Source organism: Hippocampus bargibanti, linkage group LG13 (assembly GCF_051943395.1).
Source record: "Hippocampus bargibanti isolate YZ-2025 linkage group LG13, ASM5194339v1, whole genome shotgun sequence".
Taxonomy (NCBI): Eukaryota; Metazoa; Chordata; class Actinopteri; order Syngnathiformes; family Syngnathidae; genus Hippocampus; species Hippocampus bargibanti.
Window position 1 is genome coordinate 14823133 of NC_142746.1, and position 16011 is coordinate 14839143.

A 16011-nucleotide genomic window follows, 5' to 3' on the forward strand; every position below is an offset into this window, starting at 1 on the left:
AGAGCCTTCGAGCAGCCCTTGGGTTGCCAAATCGACCTCAGTTTTATCGCCATTAATTTTTATGCTCCAGACCCTGCAGAACTGATTGTGAATGCGTCCAGGTAGATTTCTGACCCTGGTAACAAATGATGGCTGAAATGTGAATGGTTAAATGCTTAAATACAAAAACACACATCTGGAAGCAACACAACAGGGGAAAAGTAATAATTTGGAATTATTGAATAAGAATTCATGGACAAAATATAATTAACATTATTCTATGATGCAGATATTTTTAGGCTAGCAGAGAAGGCCTTGCAGGCCCTGACGGCCCATCACTGTCCAATTGTCAGTCAATACTGCATTTTGTAGTGTACTGGAAACAATGAATTGATTAATGCGTCACAGGCATGCACACGCTCACACAGTGTTTGTGAAAAATGAATTGAAAATCCCCAAAGCACAGTCCATAAGGGCATGTAGTATTATCCCGTGTGAAACATAGGGACTGTGATTTCTGAGGCAGCTCTTTTTTGTTGTTGGTTAAGTATCGTTTTGAAATAAGTAGCTTCAGTTGAAGCTCGATAATGTCGACGCAGAAAACCCTAGAGACAGAAACAGTCTTCCCAAATGTTTCTTCCAGAATGTGATTTTATTATGGTGAATTTCCTCCATCGCAAACATTCCCGCGGTTCTGTGCACGGCAGCCCCACATGGTCCTGAGATGGCTGCGTTTCCTTGTTTTGCACAGATGTCAACGAGTGTGAAGTCTACCGCCTGGACCAGGGAGGGACGTTATGCATCCACAAATGTGTCAACGTCCCGGGTTCATACCACTGCTCCTGTCCAAGTGGCTACAAGTTGCTCCCAGATGGGCGGAGCTGTGAGGGTGAGTGACAGGAGGGTACAGGGGGACAAAGGCTCATTCACAAGGTTTTAACAGCTGCAGATCTGACTGGGTGTGTACTGTGTTGGACCAAAGAGGGTTACCTGTGATTTACCACGGTGCAAAGCTCACAAACTTCTAGATTCTCCTCATGGCCATTTTTTTGAGAACAAAGTTGGCCTTGGAATGAATGACCTCACCATTTCCCAGCAAAAATGATCTTTAGGACATGAAGCATTTATGCGAGACTGACCCGAAAAACCAAATAAACAAATGGAGCTCAGACTGTGGACGGTCTGGCTGCTAGCCGCACACTCTACTTTCATGCTGTTTTGTCTTCCAGATGTGGACGAATGTTTAAACCAGCAGCACAACTGTAGCCGAGGAACAACATGTATCAACACTGGGGGAGGATTTCAGTGCGTCAAGCCAGACTGTCCCCGTTCCCATGGCAACATCACCTATGTCAAAACATCTCCCCTGTAAGTGTATCTTTCAAAAAAAAATCTTGTTGCTTTGTCTAACATGTTCCAGCAACATTCAACGGGCTTTTCAAGTCGTGTTAGATGGGAATGGGAGAGTGGGCTCCTGTGGAGATAAATTCACAAATTTATTCAGGAATTGTAAATATGACGTAGAGCGCCATTCCCGAATTTGTTCGGGTTTTGTTTTTTCATGCTTGGGTGCCGTCATGTCATAAAGTGCTGGCCTTGGCCTATGGCAATGTTTTTTCTTTTCCACAATGGGGCAGCATTACCCTTTTTTCCATGTTAGCACTTTGTTACACCTTCAGCTGTTGTTAAAGCGCTATATAAACCAATATGTATATGTATTGCATTGTATTTTGGACAGCCGCCCGCATTTCATGCTCATATAACTCCAGACCCACATAATTTAGGAATTAACTATTTTTTTCTGATGAAAGAAGAGAGTCTAAGGTTTCGTACACTGCATTGACTATTTATGTAGTCTTAAAACTCAATATTTTGTAGGTCCTGGATCGTGAGTGACAATGACAAAAACCCTGGCACTGGAGTGGACACATTTTTGCACATCGTCTGACAGTGAATGACTTAATAACAGGACAAAGCAGACTAAAATATCACGATTGCATTCAGATTAATTTATAACCCTTAAATCTTGTTCAAGTTGCCCATATAAATCGGGTCCGAATGTGGAAATTAGCTCAAGAAGAAGGTAATACTTCCTGACTTCAAAGACAAGCTGTGTAAGCGCTTAGTCACACAGGAGTGGTCCATCGAAGAAAAGGTTTCTTCAGCCGTCATCTGTACTTCTTTGGAGGTGTCGGACGTTTCGCTTCTCATCCAAGTGGCTTTGTCAGAAAACATTTTTTTTCCTGGTAGCATATATATATATATATATATATATATACAGTAAAGTCTCGTTATATCGATATTCAAGGGAGTCCGAAAAAATATCGATATAACCGGGACTATCGATATATCCGACCCTGTTTGCATGTAATTTTCTCCGTGCGTGCGTAGAAATAGTATCGATATAACCGGGACTATCGATATATCCGATATCGATATAACGAGACTTTACTGTATATATATATATATATATATATATATATATATATATATATATATATATATATATATATATATATATATATATATATATATATATATATATATATATATATATATATATAGGGCCAGAGCTACCAGCAAAATTTTTGTTAGCTGATGAAGCCTATTGGATGAGAAGCGAAAGATCCGACACCTTCAAAAAAGTACAGATGACGGCTGAAGAAACCTTTTCATTGAGGCTTCATTCATGTTGGCTCATTATTTGTTAATTTTGGTCAACAAAACCTGTACTTGATAGAACGAAACCAGGATGGATCTAAGGTGTATATGCAGGTGCAATGAAATTAATAACAGAATGCTCAGCTACTGTATTTCTATTTTGGAACTTTTCTACTTAGAATGATAGCCCCAAATCAAGCAACACAACAGCAATTTTTTTGCCCCTTTCATCTAGTCAAGGTCAAGAATTTAATAAGGTCATCATAATACTACACAAACTATTTACTGTATACTGTAACATTTTGTTAAATGAGTAAAACAATTATCGTGGTTGAGCCAGCATTGACAAATTTTTGAATGGGATACCATGATTTTGTGCAAGTGTACAGAAATGTGTGACTGGTGAGTGTATTTCATCATTATTAAGCTTGGAGTGCAGCTCAAAGGAGGAAGACAAGATGATTGTATGCGCACACACAGAAGCCACATGAGAAGCCCCCAAACTACAAAAATAAGATTTGCGGTCCGAGCTGTATAATAGTGAAGCAAACCATATGTGACAAGAGCAAGCATACTCAGCAGAACATCATCGCCAAACATTATTTTCTCTTCAATGTCATCCAATTGCTGAGAAACATTACAACGTCTCTGTTAAAGCAAAGCTGCCTGGTCCAAAGGACTGAAACATAGCACTGTACGCTCTTACTGAACCAGCAGTGTGGTCAAACACCGATGCCAGCAGAGGAGATGACTGAAGCTTTTGGCAGACGCTAACACAGACAAGGCAAAGCATTGCGTAGCTCTGTAAGCCCAATCAGATGCTCCATTCCAAAACATACAGCCCCAACAGACAGAAATTCTACCTTTGCAAAATAATATGGCAACGTTTGGATCGACGCTAATGAAATGTCCAGCCACTGATCATTGGATATCATTGTTGTTTCTTCACCGCATGATCATTTCCCATGCATTCCAAGTGACAACAACTGAATGAAGAAATAATTTTAGCAGAAAATTGAAAATGCCACACCTTTCACAGTATTTGCCAGAATGTATTTGTTGCTATTTGTAGTGCAGCCGTACACAAAGAAACTTCTCATAGCTTACATAAATCTTTCATGATCTTCTAAGTAAGTGCTTGTATGTACAGTATGTGTCGGATCTCCTCAAGGCTTAAAATGTAATTTTGAACTCAGTGGCCCTGTACGTTCCCACATTTATGCAACACTCATCAAGTACATCGTTGTACTATAAAGGGCACAATGATCTGACACTGAGATGAGATACTGTTTTGTACCAGGAAGCCCAAAGTAGTTTCCTCCACTTTTTTTCCGGCTCGGTTGGTGCGGCTTCGTTCTCACTTAATTTGTTGTGAGGAAATTATCCATCCATCCATCCATCCATCCATCCATCCATCCATCCATCCATCCATCCATCCAACCAACCAACCATCCATCCATCCTTCCATTTTATTATAATAATATATTTAATTTCTAAGCACCTTTCAAAACTCTCAAGGACACTTTACAGTCACTGGATTTTTTTGTGCGGGTGAGCAGAGGCAACCATTCGCGCCAGCGTTCACTCTACCCGGAAGTAACACAGCAGCAAAGTTATGAAATTTTCTGACCTGTTTTATCCTCACAAGGTTTGTGGTGGTTACTGGAGTCTATCCCAGCCATCTTTGGACCAGTTGGCAGAAATTAGCATCACAAAAACAGAAACCATAAACAGTGTTGCTTCCAAGTTCTCCATGACTGCATCGTGTGATATACTCTGAGCGCAACGCTATACTCGGACTGTTTGCTAAACCCAGAATGATGTGAAACGATGCCATTTGGTTATTCGGAGTATGCAAAAACACGCAGCCGTTGAATTATTCGGCAGAATTATCGATGAGAAGGTTTCTTCAGCCGTCATTTGTACTTCTTTGAAGGTGTCGGAAGTTTCGCTTCTCATCCAAGAGGCTTCGTCAGCGAACTAAAATTAGCTGGCAGTGGTAACACAAAGCAAAATAATAAACACAACAGGAACATAAAAACATGGACAGTTGTGCAATATTAACCCGTGTATTCTATGATGTTTGAGTACAAGACAAACACTTTATAACATGATTATATACATATGAAATGATACTGTTAATAGCTGTGGTAGAGAGTTGGGTGTGGGCATGAAATACTGTATTGTATTTTTTTCTGGACGGGGTGTAACTGAAAATAATTGCAAAATATTGCTCTAACGTGATGTGTTCCTATCTTGTACAGTCAATGTGAGAGGAATCCCTGCCCTATGGAAAGCCGCTCCTGCCACCTTGCTCCAAAGACCGTCTCTTTCCACTACCTCTCCCTCCCGTCCAACGTCCAGACACCCGCCACCCTTTTTCGTATGGCCACCACTGGAGCCCCTGGGCGCTCAGGTCCCGACAGCCTGCGCTTTGGTATTGTGGGAGGAAACATGCGCGGTATCTTTGTCATGCAGCGTTCAGACAGACAAACCGGCGAGCTGATTCTGGTCCAGCAACTGCGCGGGCCGCAGGAGATCAACGTGGATGTGGACATGTCGGAATATGCCGACCGCACTTTTCAGGCAAAGCATGTAGCCAGAGTCCACGTTCTGGTGTCACCATACAACTTCTGAGGATGATGGGGAGGATTAACTGATCGTATTGACCACAATGATTTTGGTGCGGCCAGTCGCAGGTCAGATTATGATTCAGTATCAGATTTCTCTATAGTGAAAGCAAGCGAATGTGTGTGAAGATATAATATTAATGTTATAAATGTGGGTACACATGAGGCAGCACTAGAATGTCACTCAGTGACAGAGCAAAGGCCAAATAACCCGAAAAGGAGTCAACATCAAATTATACACCCTCAAACATCCTCCTTGTTTTGCATGGACTGCTTTCTCAAGAGCACCTCCTGAATTTAAATGCGTCAAAAATGATGTTGGAGTTGCAAAGCAGCAATTTTTCAAAACGTTCTGGAACATTTCCCTTGGAATAAAACTTTTTGAAAATATTTATTTGGACGAGCAAGACAATTTCCATGTCACTCATTTCAAATTGGGAACCAACTGGAAAATTTGGGAACCTGTCCTTTCAAACGCCTCCGCATGCAAGAATATATTAGCTTGCAGAGAGCAGAATCTTTGTGGAATGGGAATGAGATTCTCATCACACTTGTGCTTCCAAACAGCAATTTCTTTTCAGGAAATCCACAAAACGACATGTTTTTTCAACCAGCATCAAATAGCTCACGCTAGTTTCAACACTTCGGATTGGTTAAAATAAACTCGGGAAACCCTATCATGCCTGAAAATTGTGATATGTCTTTGAAAGAATCCATCTATCTATCTATCTATCTATCTATCTATCTATCTATCTATCTATCTATCTATCTATCTATCTATCTATCTATCTATCTATCTAGATATACATACGTATATCCATTCATGGTGGATAGATAGGGGGTACGTGGGGTACAACCTGAACTAATTGACCGCCACTCGCGGGGCACACATAGAAGAACAACCATTTACTCTCACATTCACACCTGGGGACAGATTAGTGTCCCGTTAAACTTCCGTGCACGTTTTTAGAATGAGGGAGGAAACCGGAGTACCCGTATAAAACGTACACAGGCTCAGGGGGAACATGGAAACTCCATACAAGAAGGCGACAGCCGGAATTGATCCCTGGACCTCTGCACTGTCTAGTGGACATTTAATTCCCTCTTATTTCTATGGAAAATATCCAATAGCCTCATCAAAAATCATTGTTGTGGAGAATAACTTGAGTGTGCAACAGTGTCCATCCACCTTGTTTTATTAAGAATGATTTACAACTAGACACATGGGCATCTGTAGTATGACTGTATATTTTATTCCTGATTCTTGTATTATCTTCCATCATATATTGTATACTATATATAAGTCCACTATTCATTCCTGTATTTTGCTCTTGTAAAGAGTGGATTGTCTACAGTATCAAGACATTTCATATACCACCCTTCATAGATAGTTCATGTGTCTTGAGGATTATAAGAACTGGACAAGTTGAAACATTGTGTCTACATAAATGAAATAAACTCAGTGGAACAACTCAGCTTTTGTTAGGTATCTCACTCAATGCTGAACAGTATGCCAGGGCTTAGTTTCAAGTTCGAGTTAGGCAGTGAAACCAAAGCAGAGGACATTAATTAATCCTAGATAGTGATTACGTAGGTTCTCTAATGCATAACAAGCACGCATTCAAAGCAGTTTGGAACTACTCCGAGATGCGGGAAGTGTCAAATATCTTAGAACACATCTCATTGTGTCTTTTTTTCAGTAAGAAGGGAGCAAGCCATCTTGCTCCCTTCTTACGGCATGCTCTTTATTTGGTTATTTGAACCACTTATTCTAAAAGATGAGGGCTGCCGTCTTGCATGATGTCATGTCAGACGTTGGAAAAGGTTCCTCAACATGAACTGGCATGAGTTCAGTTCAGTGAGCACAGCATCAACTCTGGGTGTGTTTAGCGTATTCTCTGGCTGTTTATTTTTTAAATCTCTGAAAGATCAACCAGCATCAACAAGGGCTGTCAGGAGGAAAAAGACCGTTTTAAAAACTGTAGCATAACCAAACATGACTTCTTATTCAAGTTAAGACAGTTTTAATTTGAACATTTTACAAGGGGAAACTTCCTATGAAACTATATTAAGAATGTTGGAAAAGGTGTGTGTGATGTACATTTAGCACAGAACATGGTTCCAGAATTTGTCATTAAATGTGAATGTTTTCTTGTTCTACTGCAGCGTTTCGGAACTATTGTCAGCCTGTGACACAGAGATTCCTATAGTTGAAAAGTCACCATTGTTTTTACCCTCATTTTAAAAATAGCCACAAAACATACATGTACAGTGTATTTATATTTCTAAATGCACTTTCAAAAGAGTTTGCCATGCCATCAAAAGCTTGATGACACACACAGGGCACCTTCAACTTTTTCCATTTATAAAATGCACCGGATTATAATGCTCACTGTCCGCTTTTGCAAAAATTAAAAGGCTTTTAGGTGTGCCTTATAGTATATAGTATATATACTGTATATAATTTGTCTATAGAAAGTGATGACAACACACAACGGAACCGATGTAAAATAATTTAATTGCAGTAATCAGAGAAAATTATATTCCAAGAAACCAAAATAATCCTTTTTATAATCGTAGACACTTAACATGGAAAACGTAAGGAAAAATACACCAAAAAACAATATTAATAACAACTAAACAACAGCAAAAAACTTATGAAATCCTAACTCAGGCAGAATGATGAAATCAGGCATCTGCACAGATATTCAAGGAACAATTGTCTGTCAATTATATAACCCAAGGACTGACCGTGTGCCATCATAAACACACTGTGTTTCCGACGACCCTTGGAATGGTAACATTCATCTAGATTGAAAGTAAAGGGTAATAACCTTGATGTGATCAGCTTGTGCTGTTGCTATCCACTGGAAAAATCCCACACACCATCACAACTGTGTCCCGACTCCTACCGACAGTATAAACATCAGCAACAGCAGACATTTCACAAAAATAACTGAAAAAAAACTAAGAAAATGAGCACAGAAAGCAAAATTGGTCATGGATAAGAGAAACAAATTGCCTTTTTCCCCAGTACATTGACATTATTCCATCTCCGAAGATGAAAATGTAAACAAAATTGGAGTAAACTTGTCGCACACATTTCTTTTAAGTCCACTTTCATTGCAAATAAATAAGAATGACACAATTCATACACATACAGTATATTGCTTCATCGAAACACCCACACAAGAGGAACCTCCAAATAATAAACTACTGAATACACTTGCGGTTCAATTGTACAAATGTCGTCTTCAAATCTTCTAACTTGTCCATTGAATGACACATCAACACTGAGATGATCAGGCCTCATACAAAAACGACATGGAGGCACCGTTTTGATGGTAAAAGTGCATAGAAGCTAAATCAATTGGTGAGCATGCTCATGTTTGGGGCCCTCTGTTTTTACTTGTTTAAAAAACTCTTGTAGACGTAATGCAAATAAATACAACACTTAATATTAAATAATTTTTGCTCTTTGGAAAGAAAGGCTCAAACTGATTCTGTCAGGTAGAGAAAAAAAACAGTTGTTGAGAGGAGAAAAAAAGTTCCCCAATGGCTTGGCACCAGCAATAAAGTGTCGTTCTGTCATAAAGATGACCGCAGTCACCATTGGGCACTGACAGCTTCAAAGTTTTTTCCTCATTCCAGCTTAGACATCTCGTACTTGGTTGTCATGATTTCCTAGACAATAATAACAATTGGGTACATTTTATATGTTAACTAAGAATGAATTATTAGTTATTAGAATTAATTGAAATACCTCGTCAGAGTCCAGCAAGATCGGAAGAGCTCTGAAAATGACAGTTTGATTGTCACTCAACCTACTAAATCTCATTAAATTCAAAACATGTTGCAAAACCGAATCATTATCTTCATTGAATAACTTACACATCAGTGAGAGAGCTTGGAATGTTTTCCTCCACCCACTTCAAGTCTTCCTGAAAGGAGATTTTGAAAAAAAAGTCAACACTGCCACCTGCAGGAAAACGTTTATGACTGCAGAGTCCTTGTAGCTAAATTGCAGGCTTCCCCAAATGTTTTCAGCTCAAGTGACAGTAGCATACATTAGCTTTCCTCCAAACTTCCAAAAGACAGCATACGCGTGCAAAATATAAACTTGCATCATGTTTATTAAGCTATGAAAGTAGTGAAGCCTTTTAACTAAATCAATGGATTCGATTTTTGGGAAATTTGACTCATGTTAACAGTTGAAACAATTACACATGTATTACTGACCATGTTTGTTTCTGGTGATTTCACAACACCATTTGTCTCATTTTTGGTGGCTCTCAGTTTAATGCCGGCTGCGGAAAGAATGCAAGATGTTAATGGGAGGTGAAGAGCCAGCGCATCACACGATTAAGGCAAGCTGAGTTAGGTTATCGCACCCATGTTTGCAGAGGCAATGAATTCCTCAATTTCCTCATCATCAGAGTCATCAATGAGAGGTGTGAAGGCGTACCTGTGGGTATTGTTGATATTCAATTAAGGGGGGGAATTAAAGGAGGGTTGAGGGATTGGGACAAACGGGGTATATATCGGACTGTGCTGGATAAATACTTGCCTTTGGTTGTTTGCAGACGGTCTCCAGAGGAACATAATGACAAGTAGAATGAGGGAAAACAAAAACCTCCAGAAAGCATCTTCTACCCACAGCTCAATCCAATCCTGAGCACAAATGAAGTCCCGTGTCAAAATATATCGCCAGCAGCTTTCTCAAATCAATCAATATAAATATGCCGAGCATACTCACTGACTGGCAATCGGCAAGACGGAATTTCTTCGCTGTCCATCCCATGAAAATGATGGAAGCTGATGGACAAAAAAATAATTATTGTAACTGCAATACAGGGACATGTGTGGCCAAGCGTTGTCCATTTGACTCACCGATTACGGCAAATATGAGCGTGTTGGTGAAGTGCCTGTAGAGGGACAGCTTCACTGGGTTTTTTCTCAGCTTGAGAGTCTTGATGGTTTGAGCCAGGCTGACAAATATGTAATTGGAAGTCAAGGCAAATGCACAACTTCACGAAAACAAAACGCCATTACACGGACATGCAAACATAAATGGAAATGTAAACTTGAAGAGGACAAACGGGAAAGACAATGATTTGGAAATAGTGAGTATTCTGGTACTTTATGCTTTAAATTCCTTGGAATGAGGTTAAACTGTACCATAGTGATATTAATTGACAACGCCAGTGTAGTGTATAAACTGCACATAGTGTATTCTAAAAAAATAAAATAAAAACATCTGAAGTTTTATAATAATAATAATACATTTTATTTCTAAGCGCCTTTCAAAACTCGCAAGGACAGTTTACACTCACGGGATAAGAACTTTTTTAAAATGTTTATTCCCACACAATATCACACAGTCATGACCTTTGTAAAGATAAAGTGGTTTCAATAATGTATAGATACACTATTTTCATGTCTTTTCAGCCCATAAAATGTGAAGCGCTGCTGCACATAAAATTAGGGAAAAAAATGTATTTTTACAAAAAATAATGCTTTCATTAGTGATGGTCTTACACTGAGTGCCATTTGCTTAGGGTACTGACACACCGTAAAAGTTAGGAGAAAAATATTTTCATTATTTGGAAGGCAGTGTATCACTAAATTTGAGTTATTTTACACTGTATTAAGTAGTTTGTATGTTATTGTCTTTTACTCATTTGCGATCGATTAAAGAATTTATTTGTGCCATTTTGAGGCAACATTGGGGGAAAATCTCTCACCCAAAAAAAGAGGCACAAAATGGCGAACTCCAGGCTGATAAATTCCTTATATGGCGTCTCTTCTAGCCTTCTGGCGGCTTTTGGGTGCAACACGAGGTCCCCAGACCAAACAAGTCCAGCAAAATACATTGACGTGATGGAAGGATCGCTACAATGCGTCTTTTTTACGGTCAAGGGTGGTCCTTTAGTGACGTCACGTACGGACTCGTCACCAACTCAAAAACAAGACTTCCTGAATATTCAGCGCGAGTCTTAAAACATAAAATATAGCTATATGCGGTGGAATCTTTGTAAAATACGCTCAGTAGAAGTCATTTGAAGCCATTTTACAAATTATGGACACAACTTGTCCGGAGATGTCGGTTGTCCTTTAAAACTGAGTTTTTGATACAGGTGTACCAAGAAGGTTGAGGTTTTTGAGTGCAGTAGCATGCAGAAGCGTTTTAAAGTGCGGGCAAACCATCCTAGACCAAGAGATGTCATTACTGACGACAAGACCTTATAAGTTTAGGATTTCATTCAAATTCATTGCTGTACCTTGCCCAGAGAGACAGCTGTGTATGTGATACTCTTGGTCTAAGAGCTTCTAAAGCACAGGAGACAGAGGGAAAGGAATAGGTGCACAGGATATCCACCAGCAGAGAGAGGAGTCAAGCAGAGCCAAGGGAATGTTGGCCAGCAGTGCCAAGTCAGAGTCTTTTGCCTGGAAAGAGGGCGGAATAGGACAATCACATGTGGACACAAGGAAGTGGGAGTAAATAGGACCGTTCACAGAAGGGCATGAAAGGAACCAGTTTGGCCATAGCAATGACAGTTTAGCAAAGACTAGTTGACTTTTGAGATTAAAACAATGAAAGGATATGAACCAGATGATGAATGAGTCGAGAACAGCCAGAATAATTGCTGTAATGAGAGCTGGACCATTGTCTCGACCCTTTGAAATATCCAATATAAGCAACAACAAAAAAAGACAATTGGATTCTTATTTAACTGTGTTATACTTGGGGTCAATTTGACCCCATTCAATGTTTATATTAAAAAAAAATAATAATGCTCCACATTTCATGACTTTTGCTTTGATGGGAGGCAAGTGATAAATCATAAAATGATCATGATGCCATTTTAGAACCTTGCACAACAGCCAACTATCCAAATAAATCCATATTGTGCTTTGGACTAATTGTGCAAGTTGTATTTTCTCACACTTGAAAATGTCCTCTGAGAAACGTTTTACTGTCGATCAGGTTTTGGAGCAACCCTTTGCCAGTGAAAGTGATTTAGAGGAGAATGTGTCTAAGAACACAGGGTTGTGTTGGGGAGGACCTTGATTTTGAGGCATTCTCATTTGATCACTGAGATATTTGACCCTCTTGTTCTCGCCCAACCCTCAGCAGACACGATGCTTTCCAAACATAAAATAATATGACACGAAAAACTAGGTCGACAAATGAATGGGCATCATTTTCTGTGGCCAAATATCACTCTGATCAAATTGACCTCAAGGGTAAAATCGGTTAGTGATATTTGAGGATATATGAGTAGTGAAACACTGAAAACAAGTCAACTACAAACCACTCCACCCCTTAATCACGAGGCTATGATATTTCGACAGTATCAAGTCAGAACATGTGTTACCTGAAGGATAAAAAAAACTATATTAAGAAGTCGAGTCTCACCCCAGTTATCCTCAGTACACCTTCAATGGAAGCAAAGACAAAGTAGAGAACGCCGAGACCAATCACACGGTGCATTACTGTCCCCAATCGAGGCCTGCGAGAATGCAGACCCACAGTAAAGGATTCAAAACAAACGTGTTCATTAGAGAGCAATAGCAGTGTGGACGTATATGTTGACATACTTGACAATGCCATAGCCGAGGCTGACGATGATGACGAGCAAACGGGCTATCGTTCTCTTGAGAGCAGAGACCAGCTCAGCAAAAATCAGCAGGCCTGGAGCTGGAAAAACCCAAAACAGCACGGCCGTTACCAAAAATGCCAGTAAACATTTACCGATCAATGATGAATTTTAGTCAATACTCACAGGCAGAGCCAACCACGTTTGTGTTTTCATATTCTGCGCAAAACACCGCCTTCTCCACCATGCCCAGGAATATGACCCCTGCGATCCAAAACTGGATCCTCAGTATATCTTTCCAGTAGCAGGCAGCCCAAATGAACCACAACATGGCAAATAGGATGTACACCACGCACATCACCATGTAGAACTGTCGAGAAATATTTGCGGAAATATTTAGAATTGTACAGACAGTTTATAAATACAAAATGATGTCTACTTACAATCATGAGAGGGTATTCTGTGATGGAAATGTAGCCATGCTGACCTTTCATCACCACGTTGACTGAAAAGATATGTTTTTTTTTTATTTAAGTTAATGACATAAGCAATATGTGAGAGGAAATATGATGTGGCGATAGATTTTAAAAAAGTGGGACATTTCAATTAAAATTATTTTATTTTTGTTTCCCAAAAAATATTCATTTTTTAAATCCCATGCCCGTGGCATCAGGGTTACAGTTGCTACATTGTTCTCATTGTTGATGAATCTAACAGTGTGCATGTGTGTATCTGTGTATGTGAATACATAAATAAAAATCCTCACACGTTAAGTTCCAATTAGCATCTTGTTTACTAGGCACAATCTTCACCACAAGTAGGTAAGGTCCATCCTTCCACGTGGAGGCAATTACATTGTCTTTGATTTTGACCACTGTGCTGCTATTTGCAACTGTGCTGCTGTCATACTCTTCAGTAATCCACCTGATCTCGTTTTCATCCTGCAGCATTGCGAAAGTAAAACACCAATGAAAACAGTATAAAACTGCGATCAAATATGCAAGGAAAACTTCCTAATTCGACTGACCAACTCTTTTCCCTCAACAGGTGGACTGACAGCTCTTGGGTCTGCCTTGGCTTTCTGAAGGAAGGGGAGGAGGTGAGATCTTAAGGCAATCGCAACAACTGCAATTGACTGACTAACCAATGCAACAAAAACCTACTTTAAACATTGGAAAGGAGCGCACATCACTGTTACACATTATAGGTTTGTGTTTGTGCTCAATGTACTCTCCTTTTATGAGGGGATTTGGATCAAGGCTCTGCCCGCGACTCAGCGGCGTTCGCTCATACATTTCCTACACAAGATGAGAACAATTTAACTTGTCATCACGCAAAGAAAAACGTGAATAATATTTAAATAGTCATACTTACATCAATATTATTGAAATCATTGTGGCATGGGTAGTATTTCAAATACCATTGAATGGTAAACGTTACCTCCTCGGGGCAGGCAAATGACACAACTGCATTCAACAAAGTCAAACAAATAAGCAGGAGTATACAAATTAGGAGCGGGTGAATTGTGAAATTGTCACATTGATAAGTTCAATGTCTCACCTTTCAATTCGATGTTAGTGTCTTTGAACATGGACTTCCTTAACAGGAGCGGTCTTGAGGTCTGTTGAAGAACAAAATATTTTTATGTATTGCAAATGTATGTTGCAAACAATTGTTCTTGCTTTATTGAACCAGTTAAAAAATCCTGAAGAAAAATAATGTCTCATTCAGATAGCCTCTTTAGTGTCCTTAAATTATAGTATCAGCTTACATTTTTTGACGGTATAATGTCATTTCCTTTCATGATTGTACATCATAATGTGCAGAAAGACGTTGCACTAGAGACCAATTTAAGAATACTCATGAATTTAGTCAAAACAGTGATAACTGCGGGGTGGGGGGGGGGAGACAATCTCGATTCGCTACGAAACGCGTTCACAATTGCCGACTTTCTACGTTATTTTTGTTCGACAGGTCATCCTTCCAATGTAAAAATACAATCACGCTGACTGCAACTACAACTCAATGGAAACGATTTGTCTGGAAACCAAATAACGTAAAACATCAACGTCTCTTGTTTATTTTAAAGGTGTTAAAAGCCCAATGAAGTGGTCTAAGTAAACATGACAACACGCATATTAATTAACGTTTCCCCCAGGGGTCGAAGAAATCATAATACAGTACTGTACAATGACATGTCAATCTGGAGGTAGATAACCAGGTACGAAAACATTTCTTTCACAACAGCTAGTTATATGCCCCAATATATACATATATACACACACAAACTGATGTCAAGGCGAATACATTATTTTGTTTCGACATGTATTGTGAAATAGCCGAGGAAGGTAGACCACCGGAAACCATTCTAAAATTACAGCAGGCTAGCATCACATGGCTACTACAGCTAGCCGTATCTGACGGTAACTTGCGATTCTTTACTTACACTTAAAGCGGTAATGCTCCAGAATCCCGTCTCTGGGGCAGCTGCAGCTGTTTCTATAGTAACGAGTGAGAGTACATAAAAAAGTATCCATGTATAGAAACTCTCCTTGCTCCAATAGCTCCACGCACTCACAGCTGCCATGTTGTAAAGCGTCGAACAATTTGCTCCACGAGGTGTCATGAACGCACCACCACTGAAACCTTTCATTTGCATTGCCAACCCCATGTAATGTTCATATGTGGGATAATTTATTCAGAAAGACGATACAAAGTCTCTATGAAAACATGACGCTCCGTGACAACATCATTACCTTTGATGAGAAGGTTTCTTCAGCCGTCATCTGTACAAAAGTGAAGGTTTCGGACGTTTCGCCTCCTATCCAAGAGGCTTCGTCAGGGAACTAAAGTCTGACTGGTCGTATCGGCCCTATTTATATATCCCTAATGTCCAGACCTGGTGGCGCCGGACACAGCTATGATAGGTCCCTACTCTCAGGTTGGGGGGGCAGAGGACCCCTCCCTGTGGCCCCACTGATTGTTCCTACATTCCTGACTAACGACTGGCCTATTACCCCCACTCCCACCGGTATCACCTCATCAGCATAACGACCCTCATCAGCATTACGAAAGTTGCCTAAGCTGTTTTGCCTAAGCAGGCTATTGTATGAGCGATCCAAATTGAACCTCACCCCACC

General features: G+C 39.8%; 2 protein-coding genes across 4 annotated transcripts in view; one reads left to right on the forward strand and one right to left on the reverse strand.

Moving 5' to 3' along the window:
- fbln7 (fibulin 7) overlaps nucleotides 1-6736 on the forward strand; it is a 16673-nt gene extending 9937 nt beyond the window's left edge. For both annotated transcript variants that reach the window (XM_089011982.1, XM_089011981.1), the window contains 3 exons: nucleotides 731-868; nucleotides 1209-1347; nucleotides 4905-6736. In XM_089011982.1, the coding sequence (XP_088868108.1) occupies nucleotides 731-868; nucleotides 1209-1347; nucleotides 4905-5277 (650 nt within the window). In that variant the 3' untranslated portion in view covers nucleotides 5278-6736. The remainder of the gene's footprint in view (nucleotides 1-730; nucleotides 869-1208; nucleotides 1348-4904) is intronic.
- A 1033-nt stretch (nucleotides 6737-7769) lies between these two features.
- tmem87b (transmembrane protein 87B) lies at nucleotides 7770-15485 on the reverse strand. 2 transcript variants are annotated; one of them, XM_089012442.1, is made up of 19 exons: nucleotides 15318-15485; nucleotides 14432-14492; nucleotides 14246-14337; nucleotides 14035-14169; nucleotides 13899-13952; nucleotides 13638-13812; nucleotides 13315-13376; nucleotides 13058-13241; nucleotides 12873-12972; nucleotides 12691-12784; nucleotides 11646-11717; nucleotides 10161-10269; nucleotides 10027-10085; nucleotides 9838-9941; nucleotides 9662-9735; nucleotides 9510-9577; nucleotides 9162-9211; nucleotides 9034-9064; nucleotides 7770-8954 (listed from the first exon to the last, which is right to left on the reverse strand). In XM_089012442.1, exons 1-19 carry the CDS (start codon nucleotides 15456-15458, stop codon nucleotides 8913-8915), a joined length of 1707 nt encoding a protein of 568 aa, XP_088868568.1. In that variant the 5' UTR covers nucleotides 15459-15485; the 3' UTR covers nucleotides 7770-8912. The 2 variants fall into 2 exon arrangements, with proteins under 2 accessions (XP_088868568.1, XP_088868567.1); XM_089012441.1 differs by lacking the exon at nucleotides 11646-11717 and adding an exon at nucleotides 11873-11948 and having other exon boundaries at nucleotides 10161-10265; nucleotides 15318-15484.
- Between the last annotated feature and the right edge of the window lie 526 nt (nucleotides 15486-16011).

Excerpts from the sequence above, each read along its gene's own strand:
- tmem87b (XM_089012442.1), bottom strand. The coding sequence starts at position 15,458 with ATGGCAGCTGTGAGTGCGTGGAGCTATTGGAGCAAGGAGAGTTTCTAT. Across the intron at positions 14,170-14,245 it reads ATGATTTCAATAATATTGAT|GAAATGTATGAGCGAACGCC; the intron begins GTAAGTATGACT and ends CATCTTGTGTAG. Across the intron at positions 9,942-10,026 it reads GTCTTGCCGATTGCCAGTCA|GATTGGATTGAGCTGTGGGT; the intron begins GTGAGTATGCTC and ends ATTTGTGCTCAG.